Here is a 19,428-nt window from a genome sequence, read left to right as displayed (position 1 = left end):
CATTTCAAAGGCCTTGGAAGTCTCCCAACAATGAAATCTATTTAACTCTTTTTTAATCCAGCGTTTTCAAACAGATTTGTCCATATCATCCATTTTGCTCATTTGCTTTCTGAGCACTATTGCTGTAGAGCACTTTGGGAATGAACTCTGCTGTTCTTTTCTCAGACAAGTCGGTGCTTCTACAATCAGTTCATGCTAAGCCTTTTCAGATGCTGACTTTTTAAATACAGGTATGATGAGTTGAATTGTATACCCCCAAATTTCACAAGTTAAAGTCATAACCCCCAAACACCTCAGAATGCAACCTTATTTAGAAATAAGGTCATTACAGGTGTAATTAGCTAAGATGAAGTTATTGGGGTGGCCTCTAATGCAATATGATTGGTGTCCTTATAAAAAAGGGGGACTTGAACAAAGAGACACAGACATAGGGAGAACACCATGTGAAAATAAAGGCAGAGTGGCAGTATGCTTCTACAAGTCAAGGAACACCAAAGATTGCCAGAAAACACCAGAAACCAGAGAAGAGGCATGCAACAGATTCTTCTTCACTCCCATCAAAAGGAACCAATCCTGCTGACACCTTGATCTTGGATTTATAGCCTCTAGAACTGTGAGACAATACTTTTCTGATATTTAAGCCACCAAATTTGTAGTACTTTATTAGAGCATTTCTAGCCAACTAATACAATAGGTATTTCACAAACACAGCCAGTCTTCACATCAACTTCCCCATTTGCTAAGACCAGAGAAGCTTACCTGCATCCTCGTTATATAGACAGGCTTGTTCATTATTATCCAACTTGCTGTCTCATAGCAGGGTGGGATAGTCATCGACCCATCATAAGTAATGAAACTAGAGGTCTCTGGATACAGTTCTTCTATATTAAGTCCCTGTAGTAAATATGCATCATCTAAAGAAGGAAATAAGAAAGACTTAAGAATTAGGTTTCTTATAAAGTGCTGGTATTGCTGATTATTTTTTCCTTTTCTGATTCCAGAAGACTGTATCTGTTAGGATAGGCTGCAGTAACAAACAGGCCCCAAATCTCAATCATTTTAAACAACAAAGGTTTATTTCTTGCTGTCATACATGTTCATTCTAGGTTGGCTGAGGGCTTCCTCCATGTTACTGTTGTCTAAACTCTTAGGATGGGTGCCATCTGGACCTTGGTGAGTTGCAATGATAGGAGGAGAAGCTCCCATCCCAGAAGTGGTGTATGTTATTCCTGTGAACATATTGGTGGCCAAAAAAAAAATCACATGCCCAAGGTTGACATCATAGATGCGAGGAAGCACATTCTTCTTACAGGATGTGACACTGAATATCGATGAAAAGAAATGTGGTCTATGATAAGGACACAAAGAAGAGCCAAATATTTGGCTATAGTCCCTGGGACTTGGAATCGTAGTACGTATTATAGTTACAATGAAATTCCCATTTGAAGGCTGTAGTTTCTGTGGAAAGGTTGCCTGGTCACCATTCTTGTTTCTGACCATTGCTTAATGAAAAGAACATGTAAGAACTACTTTTAGAAAGAAAAATAATCGGGCCAAATCCAATCACAAGGCTTAAAAATTAAGTTCAACAAGAGAGAGAGAGAGAGAGAGAGAGAGACAGAGAGAGAGAGAGAGAGAGAGAGAGAGAGAGGAGATTGGTCAAGCTGCATTTGGAGATCAACTCTAGGAGAAATGATTTCCTTTGTCTTTCCATTTAATTTTTTTTTTCTTTTCCATCAAAACATCAGAGATTCAGGACAAGTTCAAGAGGTGTACAGCGACTGGTACATGGCTGGGCTGCTCTGCACCCTGACCCTTGCAATATGTTTTCACGACAAAGTCATGATGCCTAGAGCACACACTGACATGATGAACCTTGGCAGTTAGAACAGGTGCCTTACACAGCAAGCTCATGTGAGTGTCCATCACTTGGCTCTGTTTCTTGAGCTCCTTGTACGTGTCAGGCTGGGTGTCGGAGAGCAGGATGTAATTAAGTGAAGGCATCAAGGAGCAGCAGACATAGTGATGCGTATCTGCACCAAGTACATGGAGAAGCTGTCAGTTCTGCCCGGGGGTGGGACTCTGGAGAGGATTAGCAGAGGAGCTCACCTGAATTGCATCTTGAATGACAGGAGCTAATCAGTGTGTGGCTGGCAGGGGGGTGGCTGTCAAAGGCACTGTAGACAGTCATGGTGGAGAAAGAGCTAAGGACATACAGAACGGTGCATACCCAGGGACAGCCAGCATGTAGATGAGATGCAGGGGGAAGGATGTTGTGAGAAATGAGGCTGGGTCAGTAGGGGCCACACCTGAAGGTCCTTCCCCTATGAGAGTTTGGGCTTCCTCCCATAGGCAATGCAGAGCCACTGAAGGGTTTTAAGCAGGGGGGTAGCGTGATCAGATGTGCACTTAATGATGCTTGCTCTGACAGTGCTTTGGCTGAAGATTAACATATTGAATGAGAGAAGGAAGCATTTGGCACATCTTTATTAAAGGTCAATGTGATTTGTTTAACCAAGCTTGCACGTGGAGCATATTGGGACTCAAGCATGCTGCCATTATTTTATTTTATTCGTGATGGTGGGAATGAGGGAAGGAAGGAGGCAGTATAATGAGGGGCATTCCAAGCATGACTGGAGGAAAGAAAAAGAACATTTATGTTTCTCTGAAACTACAACCAGGCTCTGGGTTGTATTCACATTTGAAGGAAGGATTGGTGTGTGTGTGTGTGTGTGTGTGTGTGTGTGTGTGTGTGTGTGTGTGTTGGAGGGTGGTGTAAGAGCACAATGAAGTATGTTCATGGATTTAACCCACAAAGCAAGGTAACAACATGCTTCCAAAGCATCATAATGATGGTATTTCAGACTACACTGTGGTCCCACCATGAGATTCCTCTTTGTCCACATCCCCTTAGAGAAATGCAACAGTCGTCAGAGAAGGCAGGCAGCTTCTGCCCAACAACCACCCTCATTCACCAACTTTGTTCTTTCCATGAATCTCCCTAATTCTCATACTTTACCTTTTGCCTTATTTATTTCCTCACACTACAGAACTTGTAAAGACCCAGAGTGAAGAGTGTGAGCTCTGGACTCAGACCTGAGTGTGAGAGATGACTTTGCTGTTTACCATCCAAGTGACCATGGACATGCAGGCAACTTCTGAGCCTGTTTGCACATCTATAATATGCAGATGGTTGGGATAGGCAGTGGACTGAATGTTTGTGTCCATCTTTTATCTCTAATCCCAAGCCCCAGTATGGGGGTCCATTGCATAGTGGGTGCTCAATAAACATTGGTTGAATGAATGAATGAATGAATGAAGTGGTTTCTGTCCAGCTGGTAGTGCTGGTCATAAACTAAGGGAGGAAGAGGCAACATCATCTGCCAGATGATGGGAAAAATTCTCTGAGGCTCCTGTCTATACCATTAACTTACGTATGTGCTGCCCAGCCCTCTCCTCGTTACAAATCACATCCTAAGATATCAGGGTGAGATGGAGACTCTTGTCTGACCATATTTCCACACCAAACAGGCCTGAACCACGTATTTGCATTGCTGAAATTGGTGTGCATTTAACATGTAATGCTTGTCTACTTCACTCACCATGTTGCCTCAAAGGCTGCCACTAAATCAGTGTTCTCTTTTAGAAATTGGAATTTGAGAACTATAGGCTACACTTTTGCCTCTTCTTTTCTCCCCACAAAGACTTGCTTGCCGTATTTGGCAGGATGCAGGCAATGAAACCCGAGAAAATATGAGCACACCCAGCAATTTTCAGCCCTAGTATCAAGGAACACTGGGGTGTCCTCCACTGCTGACCTGGCCAGGAACTAATTATTATTACCCACAGGCGATCGTATCTATGCAGCAGCCTGCAGAAAAACTCGGTCTGTGCATGTCAGTGTTATCCTCTGGGCATCGTAGACCAAAGGAGCCTAAGACCTAATGTGCTGAAAAGTGGCCTCTGGTCCTCAGACTCTCATGGCTCTATTCATTAGTAATAGCAGCAAAGATCTAGAGGTCAGAGTTACTTATGAGCAGAGAGACACAAATGTGCGGGGTAGCACTGAGGCCAGTGGGGTGATCATGCGTGGCCCTGCTATTTACTGAGAAGAACTGATGGCAGGAGTTCAAATAAATTTTCATGGATAGTTTTATAGAGAGGTTTTCTTTCTTTCTTTCTTTCTTTACTTATTTATTTCATCTATCCATCTGTCTGTCTATCATCATCACCACCATCTATCTATCTTAGGAGACTATAGCTTATATAGGATAAGCCCCGGACTTCAAGTTTAAGTTCTAATTGTGGGCTTTGTCAGTAACTTAATTTTCCATCATGGCTAAGTATTGTAATATCTTACTTGAGGGAAATATCCAGATTATTCTGGATATTACTGAAGCCATTTTCAATTAAAAAAAAAAGAATTCTATAGACTCTGAAATATTGTTAAACAGAAACAAGTTTACATAGACAATATCTTAAGAAGGTCACATTTTTGGTATGACAGTGTTGTAATACTTTTAGTATTGTCTACATCTTTGTAGTACAGGAAGACCCCTTGAACTATCAATAGGTATATAATGTTTATGCATAGTTCATAGCCCAGTGTTATTCTTCCAAATTATTGTAGAAGTTGATGGCTATACTCTTGATTTTATGACATGCTCTTAGCAAGTCTATCATTTATGTTATGCTGAGTTCTTAGTCATGGACACAATTCCCAAGTTGGCTTTTTTTTTTGTTTTCCTTTTCCAAAGGGAAGCACATATGATGAAAACATCTAGAACTGCAAAGTGGGGAATCTTGCCTTAGTCTGAGCAACAGTGCAGGCTCTGTTAAATGCATTGTGTTTATTTATGTGGACCACTGATGAGATTTAACATCACCTGCCTTCCAGCTTATAAAGTTCCCATTCAAAGAGAATAATACCAGCCAGCTGACATGGTTCAGTGATTGAGCATTGACCTATGGACCAGAAGGTCACATTTTCCTTCCCGATCAGGGCATATGCCCGGGTTGTGGGCTCAATCCCCAGTATAGGGCGTGTAGGAGGCAGCTGATCAATGACTCTCTCTCATCATCAATGTTTCTATCTCTCCCTCTCCCTTCCTTGCTGAAATCAATAAAAATATATTTAAACAAAAAACCCAAAGGGAACGATGCCAGTGAAAAAGATTTGGCAGCCCCGGAGATCAATAGTGGATTCCCTTCTGATCAACATGGAACTACTTGGCAATTTTCTCATATGGAATGACAGTTCCTCTTGTAGTCTGAGGCACATTCAACTGAAATGAAAACAAAAAGCAATTACTAAAGCATAAAGTAATATGATTTTTTGTTCTACAGGAACAATAAATGAAAGAAAGAGCCTCTGAGAATTGGACTCATGGAGGTAAGCTGCTCCTTCTCCGTTCCTCGCCGACTTGAGTTACTACTCAGATTGCAACATGAATGGGTATGTTGCATTTCGTATTCTGCGAAAACCTTTCCAAAGCTGTTCTTTGAAATGAAAGTACAAGTTCAATTAAGTACCGAGAAAGGCACGAGGAACAATATGCTTAAATTCTCTGGTGACATTTCATCACATTTAAAACCCTGTCCCTCTGAGGAGCAGGCTCACAAAAACACTTCCGGAGGAACTAAGACATAGAAGGCGGTTACAAGTTGGTCTCCTCTTGCCTATACATTCCTCTTTTAGCTGGGTTAAGGGTCTGGGGCTAAAGCAAAGTTATAAACAGGCAAGACGGAAAAAGATGTTTTAAGGGACTCGTATGGTGTGTCAAAACACCATGCTTAAAAATCTCTCCTCTAAACGCCTTCAGTCCTGCCTTTATTTCCTCGGAAGAAATATATTAAGACAACAGCCAGACACTTTCAAATTTGGGATCTGTGGTCTTTTGGATTCTTTTTGGACTAAAGTTCACCATTGTATTTACTGTGAATGAAATGATTGGAGAGCGTGAAACTGAATGAGAATGAAACTACCAAAATGCTACACTGTCCTAGGACATTGGAATAGTTCATTTATACGTAATGTCCTAATAACAACTCCCTCTTATCCACTTAAGAAGGCTCTTTGCGCTCCATTAGTCACTAATTTCACCACTTTAAAATACCATAAAATTAAGAAAAAAATGCTAGCTTGATGAAATCACGTGGATATTAGAACGATAGAAATGTTACGTTTTACATAATTGGGGCACTGTGCCTGCTAATTAATTAACACAAGGAAAATGGAGGGATATGGGCATCTTTCCAAAACACCACATTAAAAAAAAAAAAAGATTAAACTACTTTGAGTAAATGACCAATATCTCCTCCAGAAAATCCGTTCAGAAAGTCCATTTTTCAATGTCATGATTTCAATCTTGACCCCCAATCTGTTGAAGGGGAATTTAACTTTAATAAAATGGATTTCATTCAGAAGACTGAAATTAATTCAGGCTGGTATTTCCCATTGTTGGTCCAGGTTAGAGAGAGTGTTTAATGAGATTGACTCAGATATATGAAATCCAAACCTCCAAGGAAATGGTGGATCCTCACTAGGCCATTACCATCGACCGCATGGGTTCACACATGGTAACTGTGAACTTGAAACTTCATTTAGAGTGAGCAAGATACTGTCTGTGTGCTCTGTATTGTGTTTATGTTAAACATATTTTTTTAGGTGGCATCATAATGACCTGTAATTAAAGCATAATATGCTAATGATATGCTAAGGTCACTCAACCGCTCACTATGATGTGCACTGACCACCAGGGAGCAGACAGTTAGTTGCCAGGTCAACCAGTCGCTGTGACATGCACTGACCACCAGAGTGCAGGAACTGCCCCCTGGTTGTCAGTGTGCTTCCAAAGGGGGAGCACTGTTCAGCCAGAAGCCAGGCTCACGGCTAGCGAGTGCAGTGGCAGTGGCAGGAGTCTCTCCTGCCTCAGGGACAGCACTGAGGATGTCTGACTGCCAGCTTAGGCCCATTCCCCGCGGAGAGCAAGCCATCAGTTGGACACCCCCCTGAGGGCTCTGGTACTGCGGAACCCCTCCCGAGTGCATAAATTTTGTGCACTGGGCCCTCTAGTATTTCTCATAAGTATGTTGACTTTAACCAGCTTGATACCTGGCTTCTAAAATTCCCAGTTCTTTGACAAGATTCTCCTTCTTTTCTCTTTTTTAATGGATTTCCTGGCATTGATTTTCTTAACTAGCTCAATAGGATGATTTTGCACAATTCCTTTTTTACTCTTACTCATCTAATCTCTGATGAAACCAAGCAAATGAACGGTGTCCCTATTGGCTGCCATTTCTGGTGACTTCACTGCATGCTTCCATAATGTTCTAGCCTCCTCACACCTGCTCAGCTGGCTGATGAGACAGACACACAAGAGCCTCTTTGAGGGTGGGATTTAAAAGCTATCTTTAGAAATGATTTGCAATCCCTAGTCATAAGGATGTGAGCTGCTCTTTTGAAAGTGAGGACATGTCCGCCTCTCTTCTCTATCTATTCTCATTCCCATGATTTCACCCAGTTAAAATGCCATCTGAAGCCCAATAATTTTCACATTCTGTCTCAGTTCTGTCTCCTAAAATCTAGACTCATATATCTAACTGCCTACTCCATTCCTCTTATTGGTAGACATCTCAAGCTTAGCATGCTTGAAACTTCTAGTTCCCTTCCCACCCACTACTCATATGTTTCATCAACAGTCTTCACATCTCACTCGATGGAAACCACTTCTTCCCAGTTGCTCAGCCTAAAAACCTTAGTCATCCTGACTCTTCTTGTTCATATCACACATCTAATCTATTAAGAAATGTCCTCAAAATATGCCCAATCATTTCTCTCTACCTCCTTCACATTAGCCTGGTTATGATCTACAATGTCTCATCATTTGGATTGCTGCAATCATCTCCCAACATTTCTCCTTGCTCCTCTCTAGTCTATTCCCAGTCAGGCAAACAGAGTGATCCCTTTGTCAGCAGATCATGTCACTCTCTGCTCAAAGTCTTAGGTTGACTTAGCATTACAATGGTCTCCAAGGGAACACTGATGAGGAAGACTGACCCTGTGACTTAAGTGGTTACTACATGTGACAATAATGGCAGTGCTGCTATGTCCTTCTATATGACAGTGATTTTCACTGATGGTTCCATGACAGGGAACAGACAGGAGTTGCAGAGAGTTTAGGATGGTATGAGCTTGAACTTTCAAAGTTCCCCCAAGTTCTGTGTTAACTTATGCCCCTTCCAAGTGGGAACAAACGCAAAAAGCAAAGAGATGGCTCTTCAAACTGAACCCAAGTTGGAATTAAGAGAAAAAAAACCCATGCATTTTATGGAATGTGAAAGTATCAGCATTGTAGTTTGAAAGCAGAGTATTCTGAGAGGTGCCCTAAGCATGTGGCGTTATTTCAGTCTTGACTGGAATTCATGGGCTGATGTCAGCAGCACCTGCTGCGTCCTGCGGGGTCTCTGGAGAGACTGGCAGGCTTGTGCTTCCCACCCACCGGCTGTATCCTAGTGAATGACTTGTTTCAGATACTCCCCTGCTTGCCACACAGGCTGGCTGCCTCAGGGAGTTTAGCTGGAGGGAAGAATTCTGGCGCTTTCCTGCTGAGCAAATCAATCCCTGAAGCCAGAGTTCTGGACATAGCGTGTCTAGGCCATTCCCTTGTGTGGGATCATCATTAACCCTGTGGTGCCAACCTTCAGGTGCATGTTAAATGTGCTACCAGGAACACCTCCATCATCCCCCAAAGAATGTTGAGCACCAAATACCTGTGATTAGGGGGCAGGATGCAGTTACCTCCCCCCATGGGGCCTCCTTATCTTCCTTAGTTCTCCTTTCTTTTCCCTGGGCTCTGACAGCTAGATTATGAAGGACAGTGGAGGAGGGGCTCCTGCTCTCTTCTATTTGCATTTCTAGAAGGGGGTCTGGAGAAGTGCTGAGGGCATTTCTTCAAATACTTCTGCATACATTCCTCAGCTGGGAATCAAGACCATTCAAGATCTAGCTCCCAACCACCTTTCTTGCCACTCACTATCTCTGTCCCTGTCACTGCTATGTCAGGGGGCCTTCATTCCTCCATTCATTCAGATCATCACCAATGTTTACAGGGTTTATGTTAGATGAAGGGCTGACTGGGACAGAGATCTTCTCTTTGCACTCTTCCCATTGTCTTTTTAAAATATATATTTTTTATTGATTTCAGAGAGGAAGGGAGAGGGAGAGGAAGAGGGAGAGGGAGAGGAAGAGGGAAAGGGGAAGGGAGAAGAAGAGGGAGAGGGAAAGGGAGAAGAAGAGGGAGAGGGAAAGGGAGAGGGAGAGGAAGGGAGGGAGAGGGAGAGGGAGAGGGAGAGGGAGAGGGAAGAAGGAAGAGGGAGAGGGAGGGAGAGGGAGGGAGGGGGAGAGATAGATAGATAGAGAGAGAGAGAGAGAGAGAGAGAGAGAGAGAAAGAGATCATTGATGAGAGAGAATCATTGGTTGGCTACCTCCTGCATGCTCCACATTGGGGATGGAACCCACAACCCACACATATGCCCTGACTAGGAATTGAACTATGACCTCTTGGTTCATAGGTCCATTCTCCGTCACTGAGCCATGCCGGCTTTGCTTTATTGTCCTTTTAATGCTCTCTTTGCTGCAGATGCTGCTCTTTAGGCTTAGAATGCGCCAACTTCCTCCATTCTCCCCACTCCTCTCTCTCTCTCTTTCTTCCTCCCTCTCTTTCTTTCTCTTTTCTCTTTCCTCAGCAAACAGTTATTCATCTATTCAGTTCTTATTTGAATGGCGCCTGCTTTGTGCAACCTTGCCATGTAATTCTACGCAGATCTTCTATGATTTGAAAGCATTCTTTTCATATTTTTAACAGTGAACTTGTTACACAAATCTTTATCAGACACTCTGAGAGTCCGTCTCCCCAACTAAATAGCGAAGACCCCATGGACAGACATGTCCTTTATATTGATTTCTCTATATCTTTGTACTTAGGAGCCACTCCATAGATATGTGCGGAGTGAGTGAGTGAACAAATGAATCAAGGTCTTGGGTTTTAACATCGCTATTCACTTCAGTTATTGCCAAAGTGTGTCCTTCTCAGTTCGGCAGACCGCATGGGGGTGGCAGTCAGCGGGGACGCCTCATCTGAAGCAGAAGTCTCCCTTAGCCACAAAACAACCATCCATCATTGGTCTCAACAAGACCCGTCACCTTGGCTCTCCAGACTCTATTTACACCAGAATCGATACACCTTCCCATAGTGCACACCCACGTGGATACTTTCTTCTTCAGCTGCAGCCACATCGCTCAAAATTAATCAGACCGGTGCTGGGGGTGGGGCGGGGAGGAAAGTCTCACTAATGATTGATTCTGCAGCTGGCAATCTGTTAGCTGGTGTGTTGTGGCTTAATGTGTGATTTCACAGCTTTTCACAGTCTCTAAACTGCAAATGCAGGATTATTTGAAAACATTTTATTTAATTTTCATGCTTTTTTAATCAAAAAAGTTAAAAGACTAATAATAATCTTTAATGTGCTATTTCCACATAAGTCAGCAACCCCTTCCTTAGCTTAGAGCAGACTCCACTGGGGTACTGATGAGATTGGGAGGGGGGGGGTGGCGGCTCTGGAGACAACGTCATTCATTCTTCTAGATGATGTTCAAGGGGAAGTGGCGTGGTGGAATATTTGCATGCTGCTTTTAGCTTTTGTGAACATCATTATTTACCTATTGCTTGGTTCAGAATCCTAGAAGGGACTCAAACACCTGAAATTCAACTTCTTCACTTTAGCGATGAGGAAACAGTCAAAATGAGAAAGCTCCTTGCTTAAGGACAAAATCATATATATATATATATATATATATATATATATATATATATACACACACATATATACATATATATATATATCTCTGCTTCAGGCTATATATATATATATACACTATATACAGTATATATATATATATACTGTATATATATATATATATTTGTACTGACTTCTTTCATCTCTTGATGTGCACTATTTCATATAAGTTTTCCAAAATCCAGCAATTTCTGGGATTTCTGTGGACAGCAGCAGCACCTTTTCCCTCTTCTCCTTCCAATGCTGTACTGTTCTCTCTTTTCTGTGTAAAGATTCTAGGGATTAAACACCCTGGAACCCCAAGGAAACCTCTGGATCAATGGGTCATACATGAGGAAGAAGATAGAGGCCATCTGGCCTCTACCTGAAAGGGAGACCCAGAGACACAGAGAGGGAGACTTGGCCCCACAGTCAGGCTCTGTGAGTGCTGAGGTTGGATGCAAACCACCATGTGAATGCTTTTCCCATCACATAATTGGCGAAGCCCCAAATATGACTAGCTGTCATGGTGGAGTTTCTCAGCCAATAGAAGGCCCTGATTCATTACCAATCCATAGGTTAACGATGACCATCTTCATAATAATCATTATTGCCTTAGACAGGCTTGGGTGACAAAGACTCCAGAGACTATTTTTTGAAATGGGCTGCTTCTTAGCCAACTCTGACTCTCCAGAGTCACTTTCTACAGAACCAAAGGATCAGGAAGCTAAAAGGGGCTCTTGGAGATCATAGATTCTGGCTTTCTGCCTTCAGACGGAACTAACCTTTATAGAATAGCTGTTGTATAAGAAATTGAACCAAACTTACTTTTATATGTTATTCTTGTGATAGTATCTCTGTTGAGCATTCGATTAAGAAATGGGTTTGATGAATCAGAAACCTAGGGCAAAAAAGAAAAATTTAATGAGTGGATAGTGCTATCTTAGGATAAACATTGCTTCCATGAATTCACTTGTTCATTCACATTTCTTGAGTGCCTACCATATGCCAATCACTATGATGACTGAAAATTCAGAGATAAAATATACTCTATTTCCCAGAAACCCCAGTCTAGAGAAAGAAGACAGATAAGTAAATAAATGGCTATAATATTGTAGGAACAGTGCTAGGAGAGGATCATCCATCTGGGAAATCTGGGGAGCTAAGACCTGAACTGAGTCTTGAAGGATGGGTAGAAATTAACAAAATGCTTTGGTGGTCAAGTGTGGAAGGATAGGAAACACATTACCTACAGAGGACCTGGTTCATACATGGGCATGGGAGAACTGGCCAAGCTAAGGCATGTACTTCAGAGCAGATGGAGCTGAGAGTATGGGAGGTGAGGCTAGAGGGGTAGGCAAAGGTTAGCTTATGCCAGGCTTTGAAAATCATGTTAGAAAATTTAAACTAGGGATGGGGAACCATCAAAGGGTTTTAAACAAGAAGCAGGGAGTGACATGTTAGGAAGGAGATAGTAATCTAGGTAGAGAGTGAGAGAAAGAGTACACAGAACAGAGGAGTCAGGAAATGAAAATAAATCTCTAAGAGTAATAGAGAACCTTATTATGTAACTGCTCTTTATTGCATAAGTTGAATATATCATACACCGTGCCATCCAATAATCCATTCATGCATAATCCATTCATCCATCTATCCATGCACCCATCCACCCATCCATGCATCTATGTAAGCCATCCATCCATCCAACCATCTACACATCTATGCATTCATATATTCAATAAAAATTTACCAAGAACCCATTATGGGACGAACATTGAACCAGATGTTTAGGGATCAGTTGCTCATGTCTTTAGGTCTCCAAATCCCTTCTTTGGGAGAAAAAGCAAGGTTCAAGAAGCTTGATCCAGGGGACCGCCACTTGGAGACTGTGGACGCTGTTTTCTTAGCACCCACTTTTTACTCATTTTCCCCCGAGGTGCATTGTTCATCCTAACAGTTTCTCTCCTACCTCACTTGGCTCAGCTCTGCTCTGTAATTTACGCCTCAGCTACTAATCGAATGTTGTGACACATCAACATTTTAAATCTGATTTATTCTGAGGGTTGGAAAAATTCAGCAGGTGATTATTATTATTAGATAAACAACAGGTAATTTTTAGTTTGGAAATAGCACAGACTGTTTATTTTCACGCCATCTGTCTCTCATTTCCCACCGTTCCTGGGTGTGTGTTGAGACACACACCAAGGGGAGCTTGGTGAGTGGCAATGCTCCGTGGTGTTTGTAAAAGCCCACCACAATCAGAGAAAAGTCCCAAATGAAACGCTGCTGTACCCCAGAAGCCTCAGTACCAAACCCAACTACTGCTTTGCCATCCTCTGTGGCCATTAAAAGATAGCCCAAAGCCACTGGTGGGGGCTAATGGACCCTCTGAAAGGAGGAGAGCCAAACTATAATGTCATGGCAGGTAAGGAAGGTGCCATGGCCCAGAGTCCAGTGCCTTGGGCTCGTGGTACCTGGCGAGACTGGATAGTGCTAACATTGGGACTGGATCCTTTGGAGCTGATTAAAAATAACTGAAACATTTCCAAAGTGCACACAGATGATTTGTGGGCTCTAGTGTGTTGGCTGCGTGGGTGAGAGGATAAAATATGTACTTGGTATAAGTGAGCTTAAGTGGGAAGTTAATGGTGTGTGATTGAGTAGCAATTACAGCCAAATCTCAGCTCCCCGTGGTCACGGGAAGGATGGGGGATGAGGAAGAGACAGAGATAAGTAAAGCCCACAGATAAACAAGTCTCTTATTTTTAGCCAAACAACTCCCATCCTTCTACGGCTCAGCTTTTGGGCACAGTGACATCTCTAGGGCTCAGCTGACCTAGATGTGGGGCCTCTCATTTTCGTTCCTGCCTCCTCTGCAGGGAGCTGGGAAGGGGAGGCAGAAAGATCAGAAGGAGGGGAGGCCTAGTAACAATGTGTGTCCTTAGAGACCAAGGGCTTTATTCACTTATTTCTATTTTGAGCGCCTCGCACAGGGCCGGCCCATGTCCTACACACTATCTGTGCACTGGGGTGAGTGAGTGACTAGTCACAGCTGGGATAACGCACGGAACATCTGGAAGTTGATTATAACGAACAAATATAGGGATGCTGTGGCGTACTTTGAGGTCTAACCAGAAAGCTTCAGGTTTGCACAGGGGAAGAACGGAAGCACCCTAAGGCCAATGTGGCCCAAACTGCCCCTCAGGGTTCGGGGCACAAGTTCCTCCCAAAACCCCGCAGAGAGGCAGCCAGGACCTGCATCAGTAATCTCAGTGGGTCTCAGACATAACACAAAGGATGGTGTGTGTGCCCAGGAAAACTGGGGGTGGTGAGTTTACAACCATGAGGTTTATGAAGGACCAAAGAATTTTAAGCAGGGGGTACGGAGTAGTCTGCTATCAATCTCCCAGGAAGGGAAGGAGAGGAATTAAGGAGAGGCATGGAGTCTTGAGAGGGAGGACCAGGCAGGTGAAGTGCCTGTTGCAGAGGGTGATGCTTTCAGGGAGTGGTACCTGGGGTGCCCCCATGCCCATTCTTCTGAGCGATGCTATGCCACCACCAGAACTCTGTTCAGAGCCCAGAGTAGCAAACGCTGGATCATCTTCATCTGAGTCCAAGTTCAGACTGGGGCGCCTCCTCTAACCATCTGGCCAAAACTTCCCAAGGGGTTGTTGGCACAGTGGCGGCCAACTTTTGGAAATGCCACACATGGCTTTTTTCCTCCCCTGTCCCCCTCCCACCAATGGAGAAGACAATTTCTTTGTTTCTTTCTTCCTTTACATTTACATAGCTGTTTCCTCTCTCCATCTGTCAAAAATGTTAATGGCAACTACCTTTTAACAAATTAGAACTGGCTCGGTAAGAGATGTGTTGTTGCTGACTGCTAGGAAGATGTGGTGCCTCCCTACAGTATCAGAAAGTCGGCACTGGTGATATTTGCTTAGTTTTCTTCAGGGGATGCTTCCAAAGGAGGGAGAAAGGGAAGGAAGGAGAAAGGGAAGGAGGGAAGGAGGAAGGGAGGAAGATGATGCCCAGAGCCATAGTGGGGAAGCTGGAGGGAGCTGTTTAGCGCAGCACCCAATGGGAGGGACATCTCACATGCCTCTCTTTTTCCAAAGACTGGAGAGACTTTAATCCTGGGGGTGTCAGTGAGCTACCCCCTCCCCTCCTATTACTTGGTGCTGATTTTTTCTGCAGAAGGTGGCACCTGGATCCAGCACTGTTTGTTCTCCAGGACAGGCCCTGGTGCTGTGAAACGGAACCCATCATGTGTGTGTCTCGCTGAGAGGGACCTCATTCTTCATATAAATCCTGTGGATGTCAAATCACCACCTTGCAGGTTTTTCTTTGTGCCATGGCTCACATCCAGCAGGACTGAGGAGAGATATCCTGATGGTGGTGGGAATGGCCGGAGGAGAAGAATAAAGGAATGCAAGACACTTACTTTTATAAATATAGAAACTACCACCAATCCATTGGGGCTCTTTGCAGCTTCCGTAACATTTGTATACAACTCATGGTTATAGTGGATGAGCTGCACCTGGGAGGAGGGAGAAACAATAAGAACAACAACAGTGTAGCATTAAAACGTGGGAGGCTCAGCATGTCCACCCGACATAAGGGTGTATTGTAGAATAACTGGAAAGACAATATTGCAGCGTTTTTCAACCGCTGTTCCGCGGCACACTAGTGTGCCTCGAGATGTTGCCTGGTGTGCTGTAGGTGCAGACAAGACAAGAATTTTATAATTTTTCACTATTTTGTTTACTTAGTATTTCATAATAAAGTAATTATAAAATACTTTCTTTGTGTTTATTTGATTCCTATTCAAGAGAATTACTTTATATATAGTCAATATAGGCACAGAGTTAAATTTTTTAACATTTTCTAATGGTGGTGTGCCTCGTGATTTTTTTCATGAAACAAGTGTGCCTTTGCCCAAAAAAGGTTGAAAAACACTGCAATATTGTAACCAAAGGGGCTTTGAGATGTGTGTGGGTAAAAGGCACGCGCACACACATATGCACACATATACAAAAATACCCATCCACATTGGTAAATGTTTTCTGGTAACCATCACGCCTTTCATCAGCTCAGTGCCCATCTGGCTCTGGCTCCATCTCAGGACATTTTCCCTAACGTGCATATAAAGTGAATTTCCCTTATTGGGAGCAGAACTGCCCTGCAGGGGCCCACGTCCTGCACCGACAGCTGCCACTGGCAGCGAGTAAATCCTCCTCAGGCTGCTGGGCGGGCAGGGAGCTGCCAGGTCCTGATGGAGACAGAGCTGATGGCTTAGGCTCCCAATGCACCAGCCTGCCCAGGTCATGTGACTGTGCAGGACTCAACTTCTTCCTCATTCTAAGAAGATCAGCAATGTGCCTTGGGACCTTGTGCAACAGCAGTCTGGGGGCAAAAGGACTCCTGGAACTGTGTTCCAGTAAGGTTTTCCATCTGTTACCTATTTTTTTTTTAAACCTCTTCTTTAAAAAAGTTGTGTAACACAGCATACATTTATAGTCACATGAATCCCCCTCCCCCAATTTTGACTAATACCCCAAACAAGTTGGGACTCATTTGTTTCCTCTAAAAAATGGGTATGACTCTCTCTCCTTGGACTCATCTTAGGGCTGTGGTTTTATTTAAAATTTTTTAAAAAATTAATCCTCATCTGAGAATATTTTTCCATTGATTTTTAGGGAGAGTAGATGAGAGAGGGAAAGACAGAGAGAAACATCGATGTGAGAAGAAATACACTGATTGGTTGTCTCCAATCAGGGCCTGGGCCAGGGAGGAGCCTGCAACCAAGGGACATGCCCTTGACCAGAATAGAACCTGGGACCCTTTGGTCCACAGGCTGATGCTTTAATCATTGAGCCAAACCAAGTAGGACAGGGCTGTGGTTTTAAAATAGATTTTTAAACAGTACAGATGTATCATTTTTGTAACAAAATAAAAAATACAGAAGAAAAAAAAGTGATAGGCCCCCTCCTCCACCTTTGTTTAATCCTAGCTCAAATAATATGACTTTCAACACTTTAGAATTTATTTTTCTAGATTTTTTTTGTGTGCTTTTAAATCAAACACATACATACACATGTAGGACTTAAAATATTTGGGTTAACCCTTAGAAATGTATAACCTACCTAGACTGAGTCAAGAAAAAATAGAATTCTGAACAGACATAAATATGGAGATTGAAGTAGTCATAAAAAAAAAACCAAAAAAACAAAACAAAAAAAAACTTCCAATAAAGAAAAGCTGGACCAGATAGCTCCACAGGTGACTTTTACCAAATATTCAAAGAAGAATTCATACCAATCCTCCTTAAGCTCTTCAAATAAATAAATAAATAAATAAATAAATAAATAAATAAATAGAAGAGGGAACACTTCCAAACTCATTTTATGGGGCCAGCATCATCCTGATATCAAAGGTGACTTTTACCAAATATTCAAAGAAGAATTCATACCAATCCTCCTTAAACTCTTCCAATAAACAAATAAATAAATAAATAAATAAATAGAAAGAAGAGGGAATACTTCCAAACTCATTTTATGGGGCTAGCATCATCCTGATATCAAAGCCAGACAAAGATACTTCAAGAAAACTATAGGCCAGCATCCCTAATGAATACAGATACAACAATCTTTTTAAAAAAATATATTTTATTGATTTTGTACAGAGAGGAAGGGAGAGAGATAGAGAGCCAGAAACATCGATGAGAGAGAGTCATCGATCAGCTGCCTCTTGCACACCCCCTACTGGGGATATGCCCGCAACCAAGGTATATGCTCTTGACCTGAATCGAACCCGGGACCCCTCAGTCCCCAAGCCGACGCTCTATCCATTGAGCCAAACTGGTCCTGGCAGATAAAACAATCTTCAATAAAATACTAGCAAACCAAATTCAATAGCACATTAAAAAGATTATACACCATGACCAAGTGGGATTTATTCCTGGGATGCAAGGATAGTTCAATATATACAAAATAATGTTTAAAAAAATACATGATAGCCCTAACTGGTTTTGGCTCAGTGGATAGAGCATCTACCTGCATACTGAAGAGTCCCAGTTCAATTCCAATCAAGGGTATCTACCTTTGTTGTAGGCACATCTCCATTGGGGATGTGCAAGAGGCAGCTGATCAATGTTTCTCTCTCATCGATGTTTCTAACTCTCTATCCCTTTCCCTACCTCTCTGTAAAAAATCAATAAGACATATTAAAAAAAAACCATGATAACATAAAAAATCATTTGACAAAACTTACTATAAAAACTATTTTAAAAAGGCTCAGAGGAAGTTAACATGATAGAGATTGAAAACCCCACAGCTATCATCATAACCAATGGGGAAGAACTGAAAAAGTTTCCTCTAAGATCCAGTACAAGGCAAGGATACCCACTGTTGCCACTTCTATTCAATATAGTATCAGAAGTCACAGCCAGAAAAATTAGTCCCGAAAACAAAATAGAGGGCATCCAAATGGAGGGGAAAGAAGCAAAATTATCCAGAAGACTCCATCTAGAAGGCAGCTTGGCTATGGCCAGACTTCTGGTTCCCATCTGTCAGAATATAACTTTGGCATCAAAGGCAAGACACAAAGACGCTTGAGGACTTGCACCAGTTCAAGCACCAATAGCTGGGCTTCACTGGAAAAAGGTGCAGCTTCCCCTCCACCTGTCTCCTAGGTCTTCTTTGGGGCAACCACACTGCCTATAGCTGCTGCCTTTGTTCCTTCCCAGCTGGGTAGAGTGGTGCCAACCCAATACCACCAACCCCTCACAAGGTGCCTGGGTGCGGGTGGGTCTGGGGGAAGGAGGTCGGTGCTTGTCCTGCCCTTAAATTGGGCTTGGGAACAGCCACACACAGAGGCTGGGCAGAGTATCAGATTGGCAGCTGGGTTCTATAAGTGATGTCTGCGGATTACTTCTTGCCAGTTCTAGGTAACATTTTAAAATCCAACCTCCCAAGGGCAGAATGTTGAATCATTTGGCTAAGCATTAAACTGCAGTTTAATTGACCCCCAACTTGGGGGGGCTTACTCAAGGTAATCCAGGTGTTTGACAGAAAATAGGGGATCAATTAGTGAATGTTTGACTATCTGAGCAAGTGAGTGAAGCAACTGAGAGTGCAGGGAGAGGGACAATGTTGATACTGCTTTGCAAGAGCAAACTCCCTTGGGGGTTCATGATGACATGCTGATGAAACACCAAGTTTAGCTATTCATTAAAGAGACACCCCAAGGACTTCTGCTAGGCTAGCTGGAATGATACATGTGAAAGAGCTAAAGTCAGATGACTGGAAATTATTTTTTAATCTTGACTCTTTATCAATTTAGATGAAGCTTTCTGAAAATGCAAGACTGAGGAATGGCTGCCTTAGAGGAAGAAATGTCATAATTTTGGTCTTCTCACGGTGCTCAGAAGTGGCGGACACCGCGATTCAGGTTTTTCTCTGTATCCAAGTTCTGCGTGACCTGAGGTGACTCTACAATGTGTGGCACTAACTCACACCTTGTGTTCTCATCCCAGAACACACTGCCTCACCTTTACAAGGACCGATCTCTAATTTTGAATATACATCTCA

General features: G+C 42.8%; 1 protein-coding gene across 3 annotated transcripts in view; it reads right to left on the bottom strand.

Annotated features, from left to right (window-relative positions):
• The window catches only part of CA10 (carbonic anhydrase 10), a 366,676-nt gene that overhangs the window by 5,324 nt on the left and 341,924 nt on the right, over positions 1-19,428 (bottom strand). For all 3 annotated transcript variants that reach the window (XM_036454245.2, XM_036454246.2, XM_045587356.1), the window contains exons 6-8: positions 15,282-15,377; positions 11,666-11,738; positions 760-914 (exon numbers count right to left, since the gene is read on the bottom strand). In XM_036454245.2, coding sequence (XP_036310138.1) covers positions 760-914; positions 11,666-11,738; positions 15,282-15,377 — 324 coding nt within the window. The remainder of the gene's footprint in view (positions 1-759; positions 915-11,665; positions 11,739-15,281; positions 15,378-19,428) is intronic.

The sequence above is a fragment of the Pipistrellus kuhlii genome, unplaced genomic scaffold (assembly GCF_014108245.1).
Source record: "Pipistrellus kuhlii isolate mPipKuh1 unplaced genomic scaffold, mPipKuh1.p scaffold_m20_p_28, whole genome shotgun sequence".
NCBI lineage: Eukaryota > Metazoa > Chordata > Mammalia > Chiroptera > Vespertilionidae > Pipistrellus > Pipistrellus kuhlii.
This window is presented reverse-complemented; position numbering and strand designations above follow the sequence as displayed.